Below are 12,747 nucleotides of genomic sequence, written 5' to 3'. Positions count from 1 at the left end.
TTATCAAACAAATCAAACATTTATTGTGGAACTGGGATTCCTGGGAGTGCATTCTGATGAAGATCATCAAAGGTAAGTGAACATTTATAATGCTATTCTGACTTCTGTTGACTCCACAACATGGCGGATATCTGTATGGTTGTTTTGGTCTCTGAGCGCAGTACTCAGATTATTGCATGGTGTGCTTTTTCCGTAAAGATTTTTTTAAATCTGACACAGCGGTTGCATTAAGGAGAAGTTTATCTAAAGTTCAGTGCTTAACACTTGCATTTTCATCAACATTTATGATGAGTATTTCTGTAAATTGATGTGGCTCTCTGCAAAATCACCGGATGTTTTGGAAGCAAAACATTACTGAACGTAACGCGCCAATGTAAACTGACATTTTTGGATTATAAAAATGAACTTTATCGAACAAAACATACATGTATTGTGTAACACGAAGTCCTATGAGTGTCATTGATGATCATCAAAGGTTAGTGATGAATTTTATCTCTATTTCTGCTTTTTGTGACTCCTCTCTTTGGCTGGAAAAATGGCTGTGTTTTTCTGAGACTAGGTGCAGACCTAACATAATCGTTTGGTGTGCTTTCGTCGTAAAGCCTTTTTGAAATCGGACCCTGTGGTGGGATTAAAAACTAGTTTATCTTTAAAATGGTGTAAAATACTTGTATGTCTGAGGAATTTTAATTATGAGATTTCTGATGTTTTGAATTTGGCGCCCTGCACTTTCACTGGCTGTTGTCATATCGATCCCGTTAACGGGATCTCAGCCATAAGAAGCTAATGGTTCTTCAACAATGTTCAGAAATATTGACTGTTCTGTTATTTCTTATTGTAGCTGAGTGAGTTGTGACTTGCATCTAACATGAGTCTCTCTGGGGAGAGAGAGCAGGGGACCACTGCCTCTAAAATGAGTCTCTCTGGGGAGAGAAGGGAAGGGGACCACTGCCTCTAAAATGAGTCTCTCTGGGGAGAGAGGAGGGGACCACTGCCTCTAAAATGAGTCTCTCTGGGGAGAGAGAGCAGGGGACCACCGCCTCTAAAATGAGTCTTTCTGGGGAGAGAGAAGAGACAACTGCCTCTAAAATGAGTCTCTCTGGGGAAAGAGAGGAGGAGACCACTGCCTCTAAAATGACTCAAGACACCAGTTCTAAGAGGTAAGAGATTAAATGTAAAATATACAGTTATCTTAAAGATATAAACTAAGAGAAAAGTGTTCACAAATGACATAAAATGGAGGTCTATATCATTCATTTAAAAGGCCAAAAATGGATTTACCAATTGCAGACTGTAGCTTTAAAAGAAACATCAGGACTTCTAGAAGTTCCACTATACAGTTGTTAAAATGAAGTAGATGAGGTATTGATGAGATATTGATGAGGTGATCTGTCTCCCTGTTTTGTTCAGTGTCCAGAAGCCAAGAGCAGTGTCCCCTACAACCAGCCTGCTATCAATGAAGAGTGATCAGCCACCTGCTTTCAGCCAGGAACCATTACCAGATGACAATAAGGAAGTGGAGAGTTTTGGCAGTGAGGATGCATTAAAGATCACACACAACCTTCTGGACAGAAGAAGTAAGACTGTGTTTCATACAATATTACAAAGAACGGTACAAAGGCCCTTATAAAACACACACACAAACAACTCTCATTGTTTTCCTACAGGTCAAACTCTGCTGACAGTCCAACAAGACATTAAGGCTAAACTGAAACACAAGTATCAACACATATCTGAAGGAATTGGACACCATGGAAACCAAAGTCTGTTAAAGGATATTTACACAGAGCTCTACATCACAGAGGGTGGAAGTGGAGGGCTCAATAATGAACATGAGGTTAGACAGATAGAGATGGCATCCAAGAAACAAACCACACAAGAGACATCAATCAAATGCAACGACATCTTCAAGCCTTTACCTGGACAAGACAAACCTATCAGAACTGTGCTGACAAAAGGAATCGCTGGCATTGGTAAAACAGTCTCTGTGCAGAAGGTCATCCTTGACTGGGCAGAGGGAAAAGCAAACCAGGACGTTCATTTCATGTTTCCTCTTCCTTTCCGTGATCTGAACCTGAAAAAGGACCAATACAGTCTGATGCAACTTCTTTCCCACTACTTCTCAGAGCTGAAAGAGATTGACAGCATTGAAGATGGTGAAACCAAAACTGTTTTCATTTTTGATGGTCTGGATGAGTGTCGACTTCCTCTAGACTTCAAAAACAATGAGAAGTGCTGTGATGTCACGAAGCCAACCTCAGTGGACGTGCTGCTGACAAACCTCATTGAGGGGAATCTGCTTCCCTCTGCTCTCCTCTGGGTAACCTCACGGCCTGCAGCAGCCAATCAGATCCCTCCTGAGTGTGTTGACCAGGTGACAGAGGTACGAGGTTTCAATGATCCACAGAAGGAGGAGTACTTCAGGAAGAAGATCACAGATCAGAATCTGGCCAATGATATCATCAAACACATGAAGACATCAAGAAGCCTCCACATCATGTGCCACATGCCAGTCTTCTGTTGGATATCAGCCACTGTCCTTGAGATGATACTGAAAGTGGCAGAGAAGGATGAAGTCCCCAAAACTCTGACCCAGATGTACTCACACTTTATGCTCATCCAAATCATTGTGAAGAACAAGAAGTACAACAAAGCCACAGAGACAAACCCAAAGGAACTGTCTCAGTCAGACAAAGAGATGATCCTGAAACTGGCAAAGCTGGCTTTCCAACAGCTGCAGAAGGGCAACCTGATCTTCTATGAGGAGGACCTGAGAGAGTGTGGCCTTGATGTCACAGAGGCATCAGAGTACTCAGCATTGTGTACAGAAATCTTTAAAGAAGAATCTGGGCTGTACCAAGACAAGGTCTACAGCTTTGTGCATCTGAGCATGCAGGAGTTTCTAGCAGCAGTGCATGCTTTAGAATCATGTCTGGACAAGAAGGAAAATGTTTTCTCCCCCACTAGTGATGATGAAGAGAAGGAGTCAATCCAGTTGTCTGACTTACACAGGAGTGCAGTGGACCAGGCCTTGAAGAGTGAGAATGGACACCTGGACCTGTTCCTCCGCTTCCTTCTGGGTCTCTCGCTGGAGTCCAATCAGAATCTGTTACGAGGCCTTCTGACACAGACAGGAAGTACAACACAGACCAATGAGGAAACAGTTGAGAGAACAGTCAGGTACCTTTCAGACAAGATCAACCAGGAATCCTCACCAGAAAGGATCATCAACTTGTTCCACTGTCTGAATGAACTTGGTGCCAACTCTCTAGTTGAAGACATGCAGAGCTCCCTGCATTCAGGAACTCTTTCAGAAACAAGACTAAAACCTGACCAATGTTCAGCCCTGGCCTACCTGTTACTGATGTCAGAGGAGGTGCTGGAGGAGTTTGACCTGAAGACATACAACACATCAGAGAAAGGTTATCAGAGGTTGCTGCCCGTAGTGAAAACCTGCAGGAGAGCACTGTAAGTTCTGTTATTGAGTTGATGTTTACAGTATCATTATAATGAAGGATTTGTATATCTAACAGATTATCTCCTCTCTCCAGACTGGATGGCTGTAAACTCACATATAAATCCTGTGAGACTCTGGCCTCAGCTCTGCAGACACCAAACTCCCCCCTGAGAGAACTGGACCTCAGCTTTAATGACCTGGAAGACAGAGGAGTGGAGCTGCTCTGTGTTGGACTAACCAGTCCACTCTGCAACATACAGACACTGGTGTGAGTAAAATATCTTGTGTCTACTGTGTGTTTTATATATTTTGTATTTAGTTAGTATGTGTATGTTTTTAATATTATTTGAACATCTTGGTAAATATGCAGAAACATACATACAATGTGATAAATATATCAAACTAAGGTTGAATATCTTGAGTGAGATAGTATGTTTTTAACATTGGTAAATCATGTGTCCTTTTGTTATTGTCTTAATGTATCTCATTATTCTTAAAGCTTTGCATATTTAACAGTGTATCGACATTAGTGGTCGACCGATTATGATTTTAACGCCGATACCGAATATTGGAGGACCAAAAAAAGCCGATACCGATTAATCGGGCGATTTTTATTTATTTATTTATTTATTTATTTACTTTTTAATATATATTTTGTAATAATGACAATTATCACAAATATGACACCTTGCTTTCCCTGGTGCCAATTCAATGTAATTGTCCCACACTGGTGCTCTGCTTTTCTCTGCTATCTGTAAAATGAATATAATCGTACACACACACACACACACACACACACACACACACACACACACACACACACACACACACACACACACACACACACACACACACACACACACACACACACACACACACACACACACACACACAGCTCTCTGAAGTGACAAGGATACTGAAGAGTCTTCTTAGGAGACACAAATACTCTCAACTGTTTGAATAATAAGACTACAGTTGAAGTTACCTGTGATGAATGTTGAAAACAACTGTAATTTCTATATGCAGGGAATCCTATTTTAATAATGGGTATGAGTTGACTACCAAAGTGTGAGTCATAAATCCCATGACACATTCCAGCAAAATCTGAAAAGCGGTTCCTTCATTCATATATTCCATAGGATATTTTTAGATTCACTTCAAATCAGGTCTGTGTTTCGTGTAGGCTTACACCACCTTACCAATTTAATAACTGTGTAGATATCCATAGGACAAGGTAACTCTGATCAATAATGGATAAATATAAGCAAATTTTTTTTTTTTTTAATTGTAGAGTGGATTTCTTAAAATATGTTGAAAAACGTTACCTTATCCTAGCCAGATTTACACGACTATCAAAACGCCGAGGCGTTTTAAGCCTGCACAAAACACAGACCGTATTTGACCGTATTTGAAGTAGATCAAGACATTCTCTATGGAAGACATGAACGGTAAAATAACTTAGGAACCGCTTTCAAGTTCAGCCGCAAATTGTCATAGGAATTATGACGCGTCGACTATTTCTCTCTATACCTTTTGTATTTCATATATCTTTGAATATTGGATGTTCTTATAGGCACTTTAGTTTTGCCAGCCTAATCACAGGAGTTGATAGGCTTGAAGTCATAAACAGCGTCAAGCATTGCTAAGAGCTGCTGGCAAACGCAGTAAAGTGCTGTTTGAATGAATGCTTACGAGCCTGCTGCTGCCTACCACCGCTCAGTCAGACTGCTCTATCAAATATCAAATCATATACTTAATTATAATATAATAAACACAGAAATACGAGCCTTTTGTCATTAATATGGTCAAATCCGGAAACTATCATTTCGAAAACAAAACGTTTATTCTTTCAGTGATATCCGGAACCGTTCCGCAGTTTATCGAACGGGTGGCATCCCTAAGTCTAAATATTGCTGTTACAACCTTCAATGTTATGTCATGATTATGTAAAACTTGGGCAAATTAATTCCGGTCTTTGTTAGGAAGAAATGGTCTTCACACAGTTCGCAACGAGCCAGGCGGCCCAAACTGCGGCATATACCCTGACTCTGCTTGCACTGAACGCAAGAGAAATGACTCAATTTTCCTAGTTAATATTGCCTGCTAACATGAATTTCTTTCAACTAAATATGCAGGTTTAAAAAAAATATAGACTTCTGTGTATTGATTAAGAAAGGCATTGATGTTTATGGTTAGGTACATTTGTGCAACGATTGTGCTTTTGTTAAATCATCACCCGTTTGGCGAAGTTGAAGTAGGCTGTGAGTCGATGATAAATTAACAGGCAATGCATTGATTATATGTAACGCAGGACAAGCTAGTTAAACTAGTAATATCATCAACCATGTGTAGTTAACTAGTGATCATGTTAAGATTGATTGTTTTTTACAAGGTAAGTTAATTGCTAGCTAGCAACTTACCTTGGCCCCTTGCAGCAACAAGGTCCTTTTGATGCTGCACTTGCGTAACAGGTGGTCAGCCTGCCACGCAGTCTCCTCATGGATTGCAATTTAATCGGCCATAATCGGCGTCCAAAAATGCTGATTACCGATTATGAAAACTTGAAATCGGCCCTAATTAATCGTCCGACCTCTAATCGACATATCTCCTCTCTCCAGACTGGTTGACTGTAAAATCACACATGAATCCTGTGAGACTCTGATCTCAGCTCTGCAGACACCAAACTCCCCCCTGAGAAAACTGGACCTCAGCAACAATGACCTGGAAGACAGAGGAGTGAAGCTGCTCTGTGATGGACTAACCAGTCCACTCTGCAACATACAGACACTAGTGTGAGTTCAATATCTTCAGTATCCACTGTGTGTTTATATATTTTGTATGTAGTAAGTATGTGTATGTTTTTAACATTGTTTAATCATTTCCTTCTGTTATTGTCTTAATGAACAACGTTATTCTTAAAGCTTTGCATATTTAACAGTGTATCAACATATCTCCTCTCTCCAGACTGGTTGACTGTAAAATCACATATGAATCCTGTGAGACTCTGGCCTCAGCTCTGCAGACACCAAACTCCCCCCTGAGAGAACTGGACCTCAGCAACAATGACCTGGAAGACAGAGGAGTGAAACTGCTCTGTGTTGGACTAACCAGTCCACTCTGCAACATACAGACACTAGTGTGAGTTCAATATCTTCAGTATCCACTGTGTGTTTATATATTTTGTATGTAGCTAGTATGTTTTAGGTTTTTAACATTATTTGAACATCTTGGTAAATATGTAGGAACATTCATCAAATTTGATAAATGCAGTGGAGGGGAACAAGTATTTGATACACTGTCGATTTTGCAGGTTTTCCTTCTTACAAAGCGTGTAGAGGTCTGTAATTTTTATCATAGGTACACTTCAACTGTGAGAGATGGAATCTAAAACAAAAATCCAGAAAATCACATTGTATGATTTTTAAGTAATTAATTTGCATTTTATTGCATGACATAAGTATTTGATCACCTACCAACCAGTAAGAATTCTGGCTCTCACAGACCTGTTAGTTTTTCTTTAAGAAGCCCTCCTATTCTCCACTCATTACCTGTATTAACTGCACCCGTTTGAACTCGTTACCTGTATAAAAGACACCTGTCCACACACTCAATCAAACAGACTCCAACCTCTCCACAATGGCCAAGACCAGAGAGCTGTGTAAGGACATCAGGGATAAAATTGTAGACCAGCACAAGGCTGGGATGGGCTACAGGACAATAGGCAAGCAGCTTGGTGAGAAGGCAACAACTGTTGGCGCAATTATTAGAAAATGGAAGAAGTTCAAGATGACGGTCAATCACCCTTGGTCTGGGGCTCCATGCAAGATCTCACCTTGTGGGGTATCAATGATCATGAGGAAGGTGAGGGATCAGCCCAGAACTACACGGCAGGACCTGGTCAATGACCTGAAGAGAGCTGGGACCACAGTCTCAAAGAAAACCATTAATAACACACTCTACGCCGTCATGGATTAAAATCCTGCAGCGCACAAGGTCCCCCTGCTCAAGCCAGCGCATGTCTAGGCCCGTCTGAAGTTTACCAATGACCATCTGGATGATCCAGAGGAGGAATGGGAGAAGGTCATGTGGTCTGATGAGACAAAAATAGAGCTTTTTGGTCTAAACTCCACTCGCCGTGTTTGGAGGAAGAAGAAGGATGAGTACAACCCCAAGAACACCATCCCAACCATGAAGCATGGAGGTGGAAACATCATTCTTTGGGGATGCTTTTCTGCAAAGGGGACAGGACGACTGCACCGTATTGAGGGGAGGATGGATGGGGCCATGTATCGCGAGATCTTGGCCAACAACCTCCTTCCCTCAGTAAGAGCATTGAAGATGGGTCGTGGCTGGGTCTTCCAGCATGACAACGACCCGAAACACACAGCCAGGGCAACTAAGGAGTGGCTCCGTAAGAAGCATCTCAAGGTCCTGGAGTTGCCTAGCCAGTCTCCAGACCTGAACCCAATAGAAAATCTTTGGAGGGAGCTGAAAGTCCGTATTCCCCAGCGACAGCCCCGAAACCTGAAGGATCTGGAGAAGGTCTGTATGGAGGAGTGGGCCAAAATCCCTGCTGCAGTGTGTCCAAACCTGGTCAAGAACTACAGGAAACGTATGATCTCTGTAATTGCAAACAAAGGTTTCTGTACCAAATAGTAAGTTCTGCTCTTCTGATGTATCAAAGACTTATGTCATGCAATAAAATGCAAATACATTTCTTAAAAATGATACAATGTGATTTTCTGGATTTTTGTTTTAGATTCCGTCTCTCACAGTTGAAGTGTACCTATGATAAAAATGACATACCTCTACATGCTTTGTAAGTAGGAAAACTTGCAAAATCGGCAGTGTATCAAATACTTGTTCTCCAAACTGTATATCAATCTAAGGTTAAATATCTTTAGTGAGTTAGTATGTGTTTTTAGAAAAAAAAAAATTACTATTGGAACCAAGACTTAAAAATAACTGGCACAAGATGGAGGGAATGTTGGAACATAACTAATGAAATTAAAGTTAGCAAAAATGTACGTTTAATCCAGTATAAACTAATGTATAGAATTTATTACACAAGACAAAATGAACAAATTCTACAGCACAACGACAGAGTCATGTCTTAAGTGTAAAACTAACAATGAGTCAATAATTCATGCTTTCTGGGAATGCTATAATTCCTAAAGTTATGGGCGGAGTTAGAAGTTGTTTGTCAGAAGTATTACAATGTAAACATACTTTTAATCCGTCTGTCTGCATATTTCATGACATGGCATATGGGGGGTGTAGAGAGAGACCCAATGAGCTGGACAATTCTCTTGTCATCACTCATCTTGTAAAAACGTATACTAAAAATATATGAATAAATAAACAGATCTTATCAAATTAAAAGGGTCGTAAAAAGTATGTTTTTAACATTGGTTAATCATGTCCTTCTGTTATTGTCTTAATGCATCTCATTATTGTTAAAGCTTTGCATATTTAACAGTGTATTGACATATCACCTCTCTCCAGACTGGCTGACTGTAAAATCACATATGAATCCTGTGAGACTCTGACCTCAGCTCTGCAGACACCAAACTCCCACCTGAGAGAACTGGACCTCAGTTACAATGACCTGGGAGACAGAGGAGTGGAGCTGCTCTGTGTTGGACTAGCCAGTCCACTCTGCAACATACAGACACTAGTGTGAGTTAAATATATTCAGTATGAGTTATTATGTGGATGTTTTAAACATGTGTTAATCATGTGCTCTTCTGCCCTCTAGTCTAGGTCAGTGTGGTCTGACAGAGAGTTGCTGTTCAGATCTGGCCTCAGTCCTGAGTTCACCCAACTCACAACTGAAACAACTGGAGCTGAGAGACAATGACCTGCAGGACTCAGGAGTTACACTGCTGTCTGCTGGACTGAAGGATCCAGACTATAAACTACACACACTGGGGTAAGTACAGCTGTTTCAGTCAGGTCGGTACTGAGCTGAGTTACACTGCTGTCTGCTGGACTGGATGATCCAGACTGTAAACTACACACACTGGGGTAAGTACAGCTGTTTCAGTCAGGTCTGTACTGAGCTGAGTTACACTGCTGTCTGCTGGACTGGAGGATCCAGACTGTAAACTACACACACTGGGGTAAGTACACCTGTTTCAGTCAGGTCGGTACTGAGCTGAGTTACACTGCTGTCTGCTGGACTGGAGGATCCAGACTGTAAACTACACACACTGGGGTAAGTACAGCTGTTTCAGTCAGGTCGGTACTGAGCTTAGTAAAACAAATACTCTGAAAATCTGATGTTTCATCACAATATTTGTGTCATGGACAAATGGATGGGTGTCCTACAAGATGATTGACACCAGTACATCAACCTAGACAGCTGTTGTGTCTCTCTGTAGGCTGTCTGGCTGTCTGGTCACAGAGGAGGGCTGTGCTGCTCTGTCTTCAGCTCTGAGGTCAAACCCCTCCCTCCTGAAAGAGCTGGACCTGAGCTACAATCACCCAGGAGACTCTGTAGGGGGACTGCTTTCAGCTGCTCTGGTGGATCCCACATATAAACTGATGAAGCTGAAGTAAGTCAGAATAGATGTCCTAATAGTGTGAGCAGCGGTTGTGTCATATGTAGTGTAGTAGAGTCAGTAACATGAGGACATGATGGTAGAATTAAGGGGAAGTTTACTCAGCAGGCTGAGCACTCCAACACAGCATACATCATCACCACATGAATACTCTTCTTCTGCATCTCTGATATCCTGTTGGAATTGTACTCTGTTCTGTATGCAGTAGGTAGGATAGAATACCTGTATGTCTATAGTAATGAATTGTACTCCGTTCTGTATGCAGTAGGTAGGATAGAATACCTGTAGGTCTCTAGTAATGAATTGTACTCTGTTCTGTATGCAGTAGGTAGGATAGAATACCTGTATGTCTCTAGTAATGAATTGTACTCTGTTCTGTATGCAGTAGATAGGATATAATACCTGTATGTCTCTAGTAATGAATTGTACTCTGTTCTGTATGCAGTAGGTAGGATAGAATACCTGTATGTCTCTAGTAATGAATTGTACTCTGTTCTGTATGCAGTAGATAGGATATAATACCTGTATGTCTCTAGTAATGAATTGTACTCCGTTCTGTATGCAGTAGGGTAGGATAGAATACCTGTATGTCTCTAGTAATGAATTGTACTCTGTTCTGTATGCAGTAGGTAGTATAGAATACCTGTATGTCTCTAGTAATGAATTGTACTGTGTTCTGTATGCAGTAGGTAGGATAGAATACCTGTATGTCTCTAGTAATGAATTGTACTCTGTTCTGTATGCAGTAGATAGGATATAATACCTGTATGTCTCTAGTAATGAATTGTACTCTGTTCTGTATGCAGTAGGTAGGATAGAATACCTGTATGTCTCTAGTAAAGAATTGTACTCCGTTCTGTATGCAGTAGGTAGGATAGAATACCTGTATGTCTCTAGTAATGAATTGTACTCTGTTCTGTATGCAGTAGGTAGAATAGAATACCTGTATGTCTCTAGTAATGAATTGTACTCCGTTCTGTATGCAGTAGGTAGGATAGAATACCTGTATGTCTCTAGTAATGAATTGTACTCCGTTCTGTATGCAGTAGGTAGGATAGAATACCTGTATGTCTCTAGTAATGAATTGTACTCCGTTCTGTATGCAGTAGGTAGGATAGAATACCTGTATGTCTCTAGTAATGAATTGTACTCTGTTCTGTATGCAGTAGGTAGAATAGAATACCTGTATGTCTCTAGTAATGAATTGTACTCCGTTCTGTATGCAGTAGGTAGGATAGAATACCTGTATGTCTCTAGTAATGAATTGTACTCCGTTCTGTATGCAGTAGGTAGGATAGAATACCTGTATGTCTCTAGTAATGAATTGTACTCCGTTCTGTATGCAGTAGGTAGGATAGAATACCTGTATGTCTCTAGTAATGAATTGTACTCCGTTCTGTATGCAGTAGGTAGGATAGAATACCTGTATGTCTCTAGTAATGAACTTGGATAGTGCACCAGAACACAACAATATGGTTTAAATGTTGACTGCTTTATTAGGTCTTTGTCAGTCAACAACCTGTTTCTCCTACAGTGTGGATCATGGTGGAGAGTGCAGGCTGAAATCAGGGCTGAGGAAATGTAAGTCACTTTAATCCTAATTAACTGCATATTCAGAACTATAGTAACATAGTAACTAAGCAATACTTGTGCTGTTCCTCCAAAACAATATTTTGTATGAAGATGTGGTTTGATTAAACTCTCCTTTTGTCTACAGATGCCTGTCGTCTCACCCTGGACCCAAATACAGTAAACCCAAACCTGATACTGTCTGAGGGGAACAGGAAGGTGACATTGGTGGAAGAGAAGCAGCATTATGAAGACCATCCAGACAGATTTGACTATCATTCCCAAGTTCTCTGCAGAGAAGTCTTATCTGGAGGTCGTTATTACTGGGAGGTGGAGATGGATAGGTACCTGGATGGTGGCATGACTGTCATTGGTGTGGTGTACAAAGGAATGATGAGGAAGGGAGCTGGAGATGACAGTAGGATTGGACACAATAAGGAGTCCTGGTGTTTAGTCTGCTCTGACAGTCATTATCACTTTTTCCAAGCTGGAGTACGTAGGAGATCCATCAATCGTCCTGATTCTATGAGAGTTGGTGTGTATCTGGACTGGCCAGCTGGTACTTTGTCCTTCTATAGTGTGTCCTCCTCTGGTACACTAAAACACCTTTACACAAGAAACACCACATTCACTGAACCCCTCTGTCCTGGATTTGGGTTTCTGTTTGGGGTTTACTCCTCCTCATCCTCAGTGACCCTGTGTCAAATAGATGACCAACACATTCAGAGGTGAGTCATAGATATGTTTGATCATTTGTTTATCATTTATTTCCCTCTGGAATCATTTCTATAATTAGATTAGTAGTAGTGGTGTGTTTTAATGTGTTCTGTTGGACCTTCAGACAGTTAGATTAGTAGTAGTGGTGTGTTTTAATGGGTTCTGTTGGACCTACAGACAGTTAGATTAGTAGTAGTGGTGTGTTTTCATGGGTTCTGTTGGACCTACAGACAGTTAGATTAGTAGTAGTGGTGTGTTTTAATGGGTTCTGTTGGACCTACAGACAGTTAGATTAGTAGTAGTGGTGTGTTTTCATGGGTTCTGTTGGACCTACAGACAGTTAGATTAGTAGTAGTGGTGTGTTTTCATGTGTTCTGTTGGACCTTTAGACAGTTAGATTAGTAGTAGTGGTGTGTTTTAATGGGTTCTGTTGGACCTACA

General features: G+C 40.9%; 1 protein-coding gene across 1 annotated transcript; it reads left to right on the top strand.

Moving 5' to 3' along the window:
• Positions 1–1,134: 1,134 nt before the first annotated feature.
• LOC120051635 (protein NLRC3-like) lies at positions 1,135–12,321 on the top strand. The gene is made up of 9 exons (XM_038998530.1): positions 1,135–1,160; positions 1,411–1,577; positions 1,668–3,468; positions 3,552–3,725; positions 6,076–6,249; positions 6,422–6,595; positions 9,841–10,014; positions 11,555–11,601; positions 11,738–12,321. The coding sequence occupies exons 1-9, from the start codon at positions 1,135–1,137 to the stop codon at positions 12,319–12,321; spliced, it is 3,321 nt and encodes a 1,106-aa protein (XP_038854458.1).
• Positions 12,322–12,747: the final 426 nt, after the last annotated feature.

This window comes from Salvelinus namaycush, chromosome 8 (genome assembly GCF_016432855.1).
Source record: "Salvelinus namaycush isolate Seneca chromosome 8, SaNama_1.0, whole genome shotgun sequence".
NCBI lineage: Eukaryota > Metazoa > Chordata > Actinopteri > Salmoniformes > Salmonidae > Salvelinus > Salvelinus namaycush.
Note: the sequence above shows the minus strand (reverse complement) of the source record. Positions and strands in the feature narration are given on the sequence as shown.